The sequence below is a fragment of the Siphateles boraxobius genome, unplaced genomic scaffold (assembly GCF_051911475.1).
Source record: "Siphateles boraxobius isolate OS27281-9 unplaced genomic scaffold, OSU_SipBor_1 25, whole genome shotgun sequence".
In the NCBI taxonomy this organism is placed as follows: domain Eukaryota; kingdom Metazoa; phylum Chordata; class Actinopteri; order Cypriniformes; family Leuciscidae; genus Siphateles; species Siphateles boraxobius.
This window is the reverse complement of record NW_027508866.1, coordinates 27671784-27685271: the sequence shown is the minus strand read 5'-3', so window position 1 is coordinate 27685271 and position 13488 is coordinate 27671784. Positions and strand designations below refer to the sequence as shown.

The window sequence follows — 13488 nt, the reverse complement described above, 5'->3', positions numbered from 1 at the left end:
CTACTCAAAGTATAAGGAGCTGGCGGTGTTCCCATGAGGCTGCCCCCTGGAAGCAACCCCATGATACCTGGACTGACAACTGGGGATAGCTGTTTGTCGCTCTGCCTCCTGAAGCCTCTCGACAACGGTTCTTCTTGCCGCGTCACCAAAGGGGCCAGAAGGCGAAAAGGGGGGCATCGAGAAGGAAGGCCCTGTCCTTCTCCCCGATCCCCAAGCGATTTAGCCATAAATATCTCTGAGACGACTAGTGCTGCCATAGAACGGCCAATGGCACAGGCCGTCTCTTTAATAATACAGAGAGATAAGTCAGCCACTCTACGATATTCAGTAACACCGTCGAGTGAGACCTCCCAGTTATCATCCACCTCCTTGAGGAGGTCAGCCTGGTATGCCAGTAATAGTGTAGGCATGCACCGGCTTGACCCACCGCCATATATGCTTTCCCTAAAAAATTCGATGAATGAGATTTGGAGGGAATTGTCTGAGCTATCATGGGTGACGCGATGTCGGGGAGAAATATTTCGCAAAATATTCCTCTACCCAAGGCATCACCTCATAACCATTTTCACTAGATTCCAAATGGATGAGTAAATATATACATGGGGGAAAATAATTGAGATGAACATGTTTTTTTGTTCCCACGATCTCGATACCTCAGTATGGAGACCAGTGAAAAAGGGAAGGCTCTGACACGAAGATTGTGACTGGGTCTGCAGGAAGCGCTCATTCATTTTATTTTTCTTAGTCACTTCCTGCTTATTAAATGGCCATTCAACATTTAATTTAGCCACTGCCCTGGTTACAACCTCCAGCAACTCCTCTTTTCTTTTCCCTTTATTTTTTTTTAAATAACGGGAATATGGCGAACATGTGTTGAGAATATCAAACTCCTCGGAGCCCAATAAATCAAACACCGGGTCTTTAACACGGTCGGAAGAAGCCGCAGCGCGGGCTTCCGAACCGTGTGCGAGACCAGTGGAGCTGGTAAATAAACACTGAGAAAGGGTCGCAACCGTCACAGTATTATATGCCAGCCCCACGTGCGAATCCCATGCATACAAGCGCGCTGCCTCTACAGCCGCGAGACCTGATGCACTGGAAACGCGAGCCTGATCTATTTGATTGAACAGGCTCAAACGCGAGCGGAGCTCTTTCATATTTAAAACAGTTTGCACGGACAGCGCCCTCGAGCGCTGCTTGTGCATGCTCCGCTCCCAGACAAACTACACAGAGTGAGTGTGTGTCACCCTCGCTTAAATAACCGGGCAAGGGTACGCACACTGACTGAGTAGTTTCTCCTTATTGTTCGCCATAATATATTTAATATATTTAATCTTTTATCTTCCATCGATTTCAATTTGAGTGCAATTACCTCATGTTTATTTAGTACATATAACCTACAGTTTATTACTGTTAAAATACATTTAGTGCAGTGTTTCTCAACCCTGCTCCTGTTTTACAGTGCATTATTTGACATCAAAACATGGACGTCTGTTTGACGCTCACAGACCCAAAACTACAGTCTGAAGCACATACACCCCATATGTGCTTCAGACTCCAGTCGATGGTCACTGAATGTGTCGTCTCTCTCAGCTGTCACCCCATGTCGGGTGAGTGTTCGTGCCGGTCGGGGTGGTCGGGGTTGTACTGTAACGAAACGTGCCCTCCTGGTTTCTTTGGGGAGGCGTGTCAGGAGGTCTGTCACTGTCAGAACGGAGCGGACTGCCACAGCGTGAGCGGAGAATGTGTCTGCGCACCGGGATATAAGGTACTTCATCTTATCTTAAACAGACTGAGTGTGTGTGTGCTGGAACCGGTCACTGATGTGTAGTCACGATTACAGGGCTCAGATTGCTCCTCGGTCTGCCCCGCGGGCACATACGGCATCAACTGCTCCTCTCTCTGCTCCTGTAAGAACGCAGCCGTCTGCTCTCCCATCGATGGATCCTGTTCCTGTCAAGCAGGTGATTCTCTTCAACTCACTGCCCTGCAGAGTTTAACTCCAACTCTGATCAGCTTTTTAGTATTCCTTAAGAACTCAGTAGGCTTGTTCACTTGTCTTTGGTGTGAAGTTGCTTATCTACCCTGACAAGGTGTGTTTCCATGAGGCCTCAGGAATGCAGGTGTATTTGATTCAGCATCTTCAAGCAGCAAAATGGTTTGAGTTTCAAGGCTGAGAAAGAATATTAAATGTAACATTGCTAATATTGTTCTACTTTACAGAGAAATACTAAACCATAACATTGAGCCTTTACAATATACAATATACATGAGCTTCACTCCACATGAACACTAGGATATGTGCCTAATAATAGAGCGCCATGTAAAGTGGTTAACGTTATGCTTAATAGGCTAAGCCATGGTTGAGGTCGATGAATGACAGGCAAATGTTTGGTTTTTCTGCCCGACATACTATAATTATTACACTGTTAGACCTTACCAGGCTTTTTTAAAAGTAAAATACTGTCAAATGTACTGTTAATTGTACAGTTCTTTACTGTAATCTACAGCATGTTACTGTAAAGAGGCCGTGCACTAAATTAAAACTCGAGTTAACTCATTTCATTTGCAGAAACCAACTGCCTAAAATTTTTATTTCATTTAGACCAACTGCAGTTTAAATGTATTAACTAATATTTATAATGCACTAATAATGTGAGATAAGTATTACTGTGAACTTATTTCATTTGAGACCACTACACAAATATTTTAAATAAAGACATTTCCACTGGACCAGCAACTACACAGTCTCTGCCTGTTAAATAAAGCAACATGCAGCATATCAACAATATTATTTTTAGATCTTCTGCTGGACTAAAGCACAGGCTCTATTCTTCAGCACAATGGTGACCCAAAACAAAATAATTTACAGTAAACTACTGCCAACAGTATTGGTCCTAATACCTGTTTTTAACTTACAGTTTATTACTGTTAAAATACATTTAGTGCAGTGTTTCTCAACCCTGCCCCCGAAGGACCCCCAACACTGCACGTTTTTCTTTGTATTCCTAATCAAACACACCTGATTCAACTCATTATCACATATATCCCCATGGGGTAATGAGCTGATGAGTTGAATCAGGTGTGTTTGATTAGGGAGACAAAGAAAAGGTGCAGTGTGGGGGATCCTTCAGGAGCAGGGTTGAGAAACACTGATTAAGTGGGTGTGTCTTTTTATTTTACACTGTTAATCCTTTCAACCCAACAGGAAAATCCACACTACAAAGAGTAAAAAGTATCATTGACGCAGTGTTGCAGTTAGATAATTATGTGAATATGTAAGTGATTGTTGAGCTTTAGTGATGAACACCTGCTGTTAACAAGCAGAATCACTGAAGGAAAGAGGAACACACAAATAGAAAATAGAGAAACACAAGAACTACAACTGACTTCCAGCCATTACACATTATTACACTTATTATTAACCAGTATGACTTTATTTCTGTCATACACCCACATAAGTTGTTATTGAGATGTTTCATTGAAAATGTTTGGTTTGAAGTTACCACTATGGAGATATAATATTTGCTTTAGTTGGGCTCCTGACCCTTGATTTTTTAACATTAGTTTTTCTCATTCTGCTTGAACTGTTCTTGCAAAGCCACACTTATACACACACATGGTTTGTGAATGCAGTTTGTTATATTGACGATGATGACAAAATTATCATATACCCTGTTCATTCACTAATCTCATGCAGAGTTTAATCCTGTATCAAAAGTGTTACATTACCACCCCTGTGAAGCTTCACTTCACTTCAATGAATTACAATGAAATTTTTTTTAAACACATCATGCACAACAAAAAAACAGAGCTACGCTGTCTTGCAGAAACACAGAGATATCAAAAATCAGCACATGAATCTCAACAATGGGTGGCAATAAAAAAAAAATCATACTGCAGTGCATGCTGGGAGATTTATACTATCCTGGAACCCAGCATGCATTGCGACATGAAACTTTTGATTGTTACCGTTGTTGAGATTCATTAACTGATTGTTGATCTCTGTATGTTGTCTGAGTTAAGCACGAGTTCAAAATATTTTAATGCACTATATGATTTCAATATCTTTCAGAATAACTGATTACAGAAACATTGTTGGATCTCATGCTGTAGATTGAATGTTTGAAGATCACCCAGAATGTTTTCTACGGTATATTACTGTTTTAATGGAAATGTTATGATACTGTCAGAATTTGACCTTTTTTCACAGCAAAGGTTAAGAGTGTACCAAATGAATTTGACCAACTGGCTACAGGCTTCTCATAGACTAGCCTTTGGTCGACTATTAGAGGGCAGTCCTAGTAACAATAATCAAAATAAACTCATGAACAAGCACTGCATGATGAGATCTGACAAAGAGCAACTGGAAATGAATACATAGAGAAGCACTAGGAACTAGTTTACCTTACTTTCAGGTAATATGATCACATGGTAAACACTGTCATGTTTGGGCTCAGCCTGTGAATAGCGTATGTGTGTTTCATTCACGTGTCTTAGCTCTTGCAGTGTTTTTAGTGCTTTTATGATTTTCAACGCTGTTGTTTCAGGGTGGCACGGGGTGGACTGCTCCATTAACTGCCCCAGTGGCTCGTGGGGTCTGGGCTGTAACCTGACGTGTGCCTGCAGTAACGGAGGGGCGTGCAACGCTCTGGACGGGAGGTGCACCTGTACTCCGGGCTGGAGAGGAGACCGCTGTGATCAACACTGTCAGGTCTGCGATCACAGCTGCATTCACATACAAATATCAAATCCTGTACATCTTAATGTTCAGTTACACATGCCTTTTATGTTACCTTCTTCTGCTGCATTCATTATATTACTGAACCGGTGTTATATATTACCTCTCAATTATTTTCCATATTTTTGGCCTTCACCTATAAGGCATCATTCCTTCAGTCTGATGAACAGTTATTTTAAAGTGCATCCTCATATACAATTCATTCAAATTTATATCGTCAAATTCATGTGCAAAATCACTATTTTAGTTGAAAGAAGTGTCCCTCAATTGCCTGATGGTGTGTGCAGGACGGGACGTATGGTTTGGACTGTCGTGAGCGCTGTGACTGCAGTCATGCGGACGGGTGTCAGCCCTCAACGGGACACTGCCGCTGTCTGGCCGGCTGGACAGGTGATGAATGTGTGCTAGACTTTCAGGATAACTTATATTTTTATCATTTGCTTTTTAAAAAATGACTGCTTTAAAAAGTCATTCCCACCTCTAGCCAAAAGTCCCTGTGGCCGAATTCACAAAAATCTACTTAAGAAAGAAAATTCTTTAGATAAGGTCTTAAAATAAGTTTGTAAGAAAGTTCCTCAGAAGTACATCTTAATTTTTTTCTTAAGAAGGTTTTGGTCTGTTCGATTGTAAGGCTGAGGACTGATGCACAGGCACATGAAGGTGGATACCCCCTCTCCCACACATTCCTCTGGGTTGATCCCGACACCGACGGCATACTGATGCTGTCAGCAGTGTTTCCTCAGGCCTGCTGCGCTAGAATGATCTCCAGCGTTCTCTCGTTGCCTAGCAACACACCTCACTCTCAAAGAGCTTTTGTCCATGTTTTGTCATGACTCTCCCATTAGATTGATTGTTAAAACTTTATAGTTATCATCCTTGGTGTGAACATGCCTTTAGACTGAAGTCATGTGACACTTCACAAACACTGAACCTGCACATTGGTAACTAGGTTCCTAAATCCTTACTGTCATAAAAAAAACTGAGTTGTGAGCACCAGCTGAGCTGAATGAATAAACGTCTCAGGTTACGGATGTAACCATGGTTCCCTGAGAATAGGGAACTTGCGCTGCGCCCCCCTTGTGGTTGCTATGGGGGAATGCCTGTGGCGTGACCGGTGTCTGAAGTGTAAATCTAAACACGACAATGAACTTGACATTGGCAGGCGGCAGCCCATGAAGTCACTACAGGTGAGACCGGGAGTATAAAAGGGCTCCTGTACAATACGTGTGGAGGAATGCCGAAAGCATGGCAAAGTGACACAGTGTCTCGTTCCCTATTCTCAGGGAACCATGGTTATATGTGTAACCTGAGACGTTCCCTTCCAAAAGGGAACTCGCGTTGCGCCCCCTTGGGGTCGCTATGTGTAACGGAATACTCACGCTGCCATGCTGAAGAAACGACTGCCCTATTGGCTGAGCTAAGTCAAAGGACTCAAAGGAGTCCTCATCCCACTGGTCAACACCAGCAGTCATAGACTGGAGCTTAGCTACTCTGTACTACTGCCTGGCTTTAACGACTCTCTGAAGGGATATAAGGCCTGAGTACGTTAGGACTGTCAGGGTAGGGCAGGTGAACTTGTGAACATCTCATAGTTCTCAGTACAAAAACACAGCCTTGAATGCTGTAAAAGAAGTTTTCTAAATGGTTATCTGGGATTATAAAAGTAATGTTGTGTTTTTGTGAGTATGTGTTGTGGGATCATCCAGTCAGCGTGTGTGTGTTTCTCACAGGCATTCACTGTGACAGCATGTGTGCTGAGGGCCGCTGGGGGCCGAACTGCTCCCTGTCCTGTAACTGTAAGAACGGAGCGTCCTGCTCCCCGGACGAGGGTGTGTGCGAGTGCGCGCCTGGATTCAGAGGAACCACCTGCCAGCACAGTAAGTGTTCACACACACCACCTGTGTCTGTCCCATGACAACATGTCTGTTTTCTCATCCTTTCTGTTCTCCTGGTGTTTCCCAGTCTGTTCCCCGGGTTTCTTCGGCCACCGCTGTAGCCAGGCCTGTCCACACTGCGTCCGCAACAAGGGCCCCTGTCACCATGTGACCGGCCAGTGTGACTGTCAGCCTGGCTTTAAAGGGGCGCTCTGCAACGAAGGCAAGAAAAGCCACTCTCACTCACTTCTACAGTACAGCTGTCGGTCCTACTTTATATTCAGTGGGTTTAAGTTCTATGTACTTACATCTAAAAATTAGAACAGTGTACTTACTATTGTGTTCATGTTCTATTGTAAAACACTTTTGCTGCTATGTGATACAGGTAAGGTTAAGACAGGTGTGGTGGTATGGGTTGATTTAAGGGTGGGCTAAAGTGTAAAGGAAGGGTCAACAGTGTAATTATAGTAATTATAAAGGTCATTAAAGCTGCAAGCAGCACACACACACACACACACACACACACACACACACACACACACACACACACACACACACACACACACACACACACACACACACACACACACACACACACACACACACACACACACACACACACACACACAATGTTTAGCCTATTTACAAAGTTGAACCAGAAGAATAAACATTTTAAACAGTCTGCTTAGAAGGTCAATGACAAAAAATAATTTGGGAATCACTAAAATTAGAGATTATTCTGATTTTATTACATTTATTGTAAGTTGCGATGGATAGTGGATAATAAATGTATTACTGATGGTAACAAGCTTGCGCTGCTGAGGCTCGTGCAGCCTCTCAAGGAGAAATGTAAACAAATGCGCACACAAAAAAGAAACTCTGTTAACAATATACTGCCTATAAAAATATGGAGTTTTTATATTTTTAACATATGATACAGTTAAGCAACCTCACATGACGAGTGCTCTTTCCTGAATACCATTACTATTGAAACTGTGACATTGATTTGGTACAACAGTTCAATAAACTGTTACAATTAAGTCAGTTACATTTTAGATGCAATATTGACTGTTTTTGTTCTGTTTCAGCAGCAAAAATAGTTAAACAAAGATCACACACATGTTTAAACGAATGAATCAATGACTCAATCATTAAGACGTTCGCCTGGCTACACCTAATGGTGGTTTAGTGTTATGTTTAAAAGTATCATTCTTTCCAACGATTGTTAACTAATAACTTTATTTCTTAACTTTGATTGTTTACTGTATAATTAACTAATATTTAAAACAATCTCATAACATTATTTTATTATTATATTTAACAACGCATTAAATAGACAACCTAACATATAAAAATTACACTGCTCTGTTTAAATAGTCAGTAGTAAAATTCGTACTATTCACCGTAAGCACCGCTCCACTGTGATGTTTCCAAGCACATTTTTGGGCATGTGAAAATTATGATTTTTTCCGTCGATATTGGAACGTAAGTGAAGAACAAAGACTATAATAAAGAATAGTTTACGATCCAAATACATCGCGAATGTTGAAACATTTTGATTGTAATGATGAGAGAGTTACTCAACAGCGCCCCCTTGAACGGGGTCTAAAAACTTGGCCCAAAGATCAAACACGCTTTTATGAATTAGTATGAAACTCGGTACACATATTTATCTCATCGGGCCGAACAACTTTCATGCCCTATGTTATACGCCCAGCCCAAAAGGAAGTCAGCTATTTATGGTTGTTTGTAAAACGCATGTTCTGGATTTTGAAATTCTCCTCCTAGGGAATTCATCCGATCGCCACTAAACTCGGTCAGCATGAACTCAAGATATTGAGGTTGCTAAATTGCTGACAGATTTTGGATATCTCAAACGGTTTGGCCGTGGCGAGGAAACTAATTTATGGTGAGAAACGAGAAACAGGAAGTGTGTTATAACTTCTGCTTACATTAACTTATCTTGATGAAACTTCGGTAGTGTGTTCGTTGTAAGAGGCCGATCACATGGATGTGACTATTGTGAGTCATTTACAGTCATTAGCTCAAGTCAGATATATTGGTTAGAATGTGAATTTTTTAAGGCATTTTTTTCTCCCTCTCTCTCTGTCTCTCTCTGTGTCTGTGTGTGTTTGTGTGTGTGTGTGTGTGGGGGGGGGGGGGGGGGGGGGGGGGGGGGGCTTGTCGGGTGATAGTTTAGTTTAACTATTTCATTGGTTTGGCCTGCATTTAAAAAGGAAAATAAATGTCTTAAACCTTGTATTTTTTAAATAAGTTTTAATAATAAATTAAAGGCATAGAACCAGTTTATTTGTAGTGGATTGACAATAGTTTTATATAATTAGTTTATTAATCAAATTTGCAAAATCAGCCTCTAAATTTGTACTCACTCCTCTTAAGTGGTTTATTTTATTTCCACCAAACTTTTTCAACATGATGAAAATACATTAAATATGCTAAATTGTGAACGGATATTGAATATCTCAAACGGTTTTGCTATGGCGAGCGATTAATGTAAAAAAAAGAATCAAGAAACGTCTCATATCTTCTAAAAATGTTATTATACACCATTTCTTTTTATATAAAATTATACAAATATTAGAACTAAACCCATTTTATTCTGTTTTTTTCAATTCAAGAGGTATGAAAAATTTAAAAACAGGCAGAATAGTTATTTTTGGTTAAACAAAAAATCATCCATAGGGCTATACTGCCCTCTTGTGTCCAATATGTTATCAAAATTGTACATACAACTTATTTATATATAAATATATTAGGTATGTGACTGTGAGGATATTTTACCACCGGTTAATCGACGTGTGACACAGGCGAGGGCTTTTAAATCGCTAATATAAAAGTGAAAGTAAAATATTCACGTCCGCACGGACATTGATAATGGTTCGGAGTGAACTAAAAAACGTTCGCTTTGTTCTGCTCACTCCTCGCCGTGGATGCGCACTGTTATGAATGCCTGCGCAACTGTGCACTTTTTAGTTTCACTTTAAAATTAGTCCTGCATTAAAGAATAAAGAAATCTCTAAGACCATGGGCCCTATTTTAACGATCTGAAACTCAAGTGTCAAAAGCGCAAAGCGCAAGTAACTTTGTGGGCCGATCCCGGCGCTGTTGCTATTTTCCCTGCGAGATGAATGCCTCTTGCGCCTGGCGCAAATCTAAAAGGGGTTGGTCTGAAGTAGCTTCATTATTCATAGGTGTGGTTTTGGGCGTAACGGGAAACAAACCAATAAGAGCTTTATATCACATTCCCTTTAAGAGCATGATGAACGAGGTGCGCTTGTTCCATGGCGCAATAGGCCTACTCTTATAACGGCGCATTTACCAGGCGCGCTTCAGAATCGGTTCACTTGTCTGAGGTTGTCTAAATGTATCATATGTTGAAAATATAATAAGTCCACACATTGAATTTTTACTGGCAGAATGTTGTTAACTGTGTTTCTTTTGTGCGCTCATTTGAATAGATTTCTCCTCGAGAGGCTGCGATCCTCAACAGCAGAACATTGTTAATATCAGTAATGTATTTATTATCCACTATCAATCGCATATCAATAGCATACAATAAATGTCATAAAATCAGAATCATTCTCTCGTTTTAGTGATTCCCTCGTTTTTTTTGGTAGTTGTAGTCCCTTCTTTTTCCCCATCTTTTTACATTATCAAAAACAACTTTTTGACACAAATTGGATTTTTTGTGTTTACATTTTTTAATCTTGCTCAACTACCTAAACAGGCTAAGCATTTGATCTCTCTCTCTCTCTCTCTCTCTCTCTTTCTAATTAATCTCTCTTTGTAGTGCACTACACAATAACATAGTTCCCCTTCAGGGACTACCGCTGCATGTAATCGCAGTGGGAACGCCTCCCAGCGTAACGCGTCTGAAGCATGAATGAAATCAGTCAATGGGGAGATGGAGCGTCACAGCAAGTGACGTCACCGACCAGGAAGCTATAAATAACCCTTGAATACACAAGCCGCCAGCTTCTGTTACTTCAGTCGTGTGTGTCTGAAATCTTCGATTGTGTTTGTCTGTTCTGTCAGGAGTTTATCACTATATATATATATTTATATATTAAAAAACCAAATATGAGCGAGCAGTATAGGAAGTGTGTTTCCCCCTGTACACGATACATCACGGGTGGGGATTCACACGAGCTATGTGTGGCTTGTTTGGGAGTGCAGCATGCCCAGTCGGCTCTCGAGGGAGTCGATTGTGAGCACTGTGAGCGCTTTCCTCTGAGAACTCTGCGCTCACGGCGATCGCTCTTCGAGGAGAGCGGTATGCTGCGAGCTCCCCGAGGCTCGGGTCCCGCTTCTGTTGAGGCAGAGCGGCGGCGCTTGTCTTGGGGCTCGCAGATGGATCTCACCGGCGACGTTGAGACGGGCCCCGCCCTATCTCAGCTTTCTCCGGCGGGATCCAGTGCCTCTCACCCGGCTCTGGAAGCACGCGCTGCGGCGGTTACTTCTGCCCGGGTGGAGGCACATGACGATGTTGAATTGAGACTATCCAGTTCTGAGGAGCTGGATGTCGAAAGTTTTGCGTCAGAAGACACTAGTTTGCCACATTTTACTGCGAATTAGGAATGGTTTGATGGATGTGTTATGTCGCGCTGTAGAAAAGCTCAGTATCGAGTGGCCAGCTGATAGACAGCAGTCTAGAAATAAAAGTAAACTAGATGATAGATTTCTGTCTCCATCACCTCAACCTTCTCACCGGTGCTTACCGTTCTTCCCAGACCTTCATGCTGAGGTTTCAAAGACCTGGGTTAGACCGGTTTCTAGCAGAATTTACACGAATCCGTCAAATGCTTATGGTAACATTTTTGGTCCTAAATCTGCTGGTTATGTGACGATGCCGAAGGCAGAGGAGACGCTCGCGAGCTATCTCTCTCCTGCTTCCTCGTCTTCACTTAAAGCACCGGCTCTTCCATCTAGACCACTAAAAAATACTTCTGTGCTGGTGGGAAAGGCTTACTCGGCGGCTGGGCAAGCGGCTGCATGTTTGCATACTATGGCTATTATGCAGGCTTATCAGGCCGACCTGCTAAAAGATGCGTGTGAGGGGGGAGAAATTTCGGCAGATATGATTAGCGAACTCAGGCAGACTGCTGATCTCACTCTTCGTGCCACCAGAGAAACCGCAAAATCTATCGGTCGGTCTATGGCAGCCATGGTGACCACAGAAAGGCACTTATGGTTGAGTCAGACTTCTATGAAGGAAAAAGATAAGACTCTCCTTTTAAATGCTCCCGTTTCGCCTGCGGGCCAGTTTGGTGACGCTCTTCACTCTGTCACGGAGAGGTTCCAGGAAGAGAAAAAACAGGCGGCTGCTTTTCATAAATTTATCCCTCTTAAAGTGCGTGTCACTGGGGCTGCTGAACGAGGGCAGTCCCAGCCATCGAGTTTGTCGAGTTTGTCTTCAAAGAGAACACAGCAGAAGCGGAGTGTCGCGTCTCGTGCCCCCCCGCAGAGAGACTTGAGGGACGAGGCGGGGCGCTCTCCGGCGCGGCCTTCTCGGGGCAGGACTGATCTGAGGACAGTCATTGTCGCCAGGAAGGCCGCGTCGAAAAAATCCTGACGTGCTCAACGTCAGGACTCTGAGTAACATTCCCATCAGGAGTCCCCATCAGGAAAGACTTGAGTTCACCGCACAAGAACACGGTGCCCTGTCTTTCCCGATGCCCTCAGGGGTCTGTTCTACTAACCCTGCCTATACAGGGCGTAGAGAGACTCGGCGAGCGATTTCCCGAGGGACACTCGCCCCCTCCGAGGGTTGTGGAGTGCTCAGACCAGCTGTTTCCTGCCAGTATGTTACAGGGCGCTGTGTCTGTCACTCGGGATGTTCATCCAGAGGCCAGCCTCAAGAGGCTGGTTCCCTTAGTAGAGTTCCTGGCAGAATGGGAAATGCTTCCCAATGTTTCTCAGTGGGTCCTGAATATTATAAAGAACGGGTACGCTATTCAGTTCAGACCGCGTCCACCTTGGTTCAGAGGGGTTCTGCCTACTGTGGTGGGCCCCGAGCAGGCTCTGGTACTAGAACAGGAGGTTAAAACTCTGCTGCAAAAAGAGGCTATAGAACGGGTTCCTCTACCCAGCAGGGAGTTAGGATATTACAGCCGGTACTTCATCGTTCCAAAAAAAGATGGAGGGCTGCGTCCCATTCTAGATCTACATATCTTAAATCGCACTGTAGCGAAGCTCAAATTCAAAATGCTCACTCTCAAGCAGATCGTGTCACAAATCAGATCCGAGGACTGGTTTGTCACGATAGATCTAAAGGACGCTTCCATGTGTCTATCCTCCCTCAACACAGGAAGTTCCTGAGGTTCGCTTTCGGGGGCGAAGCGTACCAATATCGGGTTCTTCCGTTTGGCCTAGCACTGTCACCCCGCACGTTCACAAAGTGTATGGATGCAGCTATAGCTCAGCTCAGGCTGCAGGGCATCCGTATTCTGAACTATATTGACGATTGGTTAATTCTAGCTCAATCGGAACAGCAGGCGGTTCGGCATCGAGATGTTGTTCTTGCTCACATCAAGAGATTGGGGTTGAGGCTCAACGCCAAGAAGAGTGTTCTTTCTCCATTACAGAGAACCACTTTTCTCTGTGTAGTATGGGATTCGACGACGATGCAGGCACGATTGTCACCTGCTTGTGTGGCTTCGATTCTCGCCGCAGTAGATCAGGTCAAGCTAGGCCACTCATCCACTGTAAAACAGTTCCAGAGACTGTTAGGTCTCATGGCGGCTGCGTCCAACGTGATACCTTTTGGCCTCCTGCACATGAGACCATTACAGTGGTGGCTCAGAACCAAGGGATTCTCCCCGAGGGGAAATCCTTTTCGCATGATCGTGAGTT

The 13488-nt window shown here is 43.2% G+C and overlaps 1 protein-coding gene across 2 annotated transcripts in view; it reads left to right on the top strand.

Moving 5' to 3' along the window:
* megf10 (multiple EGF-like-domains 10) overlaps positions 1 to 13488 on the top strand; it is a 155372-nt gene that overhangs the window by 103870 nt on the left and 38014 nt on the right. For both annotated transcript variants that reach the window (XM_077243439.1, XM_077243438.1), the window contains exons 10-15: positions 1594 to 1768; positions 1844 to 1964; positions 4551 to 4714; positions 5029 to 5131; positions 6472 to 6618; positions 6704 to 6838. In XM_077243439.1, coding sequence (XP_077099554.1) covers positions 1594 to 1768; positions 1844 to 1964; positions 4551 to 4714; positions 5029 to 5131; positions 6472 to 6618; positions 6704 to 6838 — 845 coding nt within the window. The remainder of the gene's footprint in view (positions 1 to 1593; positions 1769 to 1843; positions 1965 to 4550; positions 4715 to 5028; positions 5132 to 6471; positions 6619 to 6703; positions 6839 to 13488) is intronic.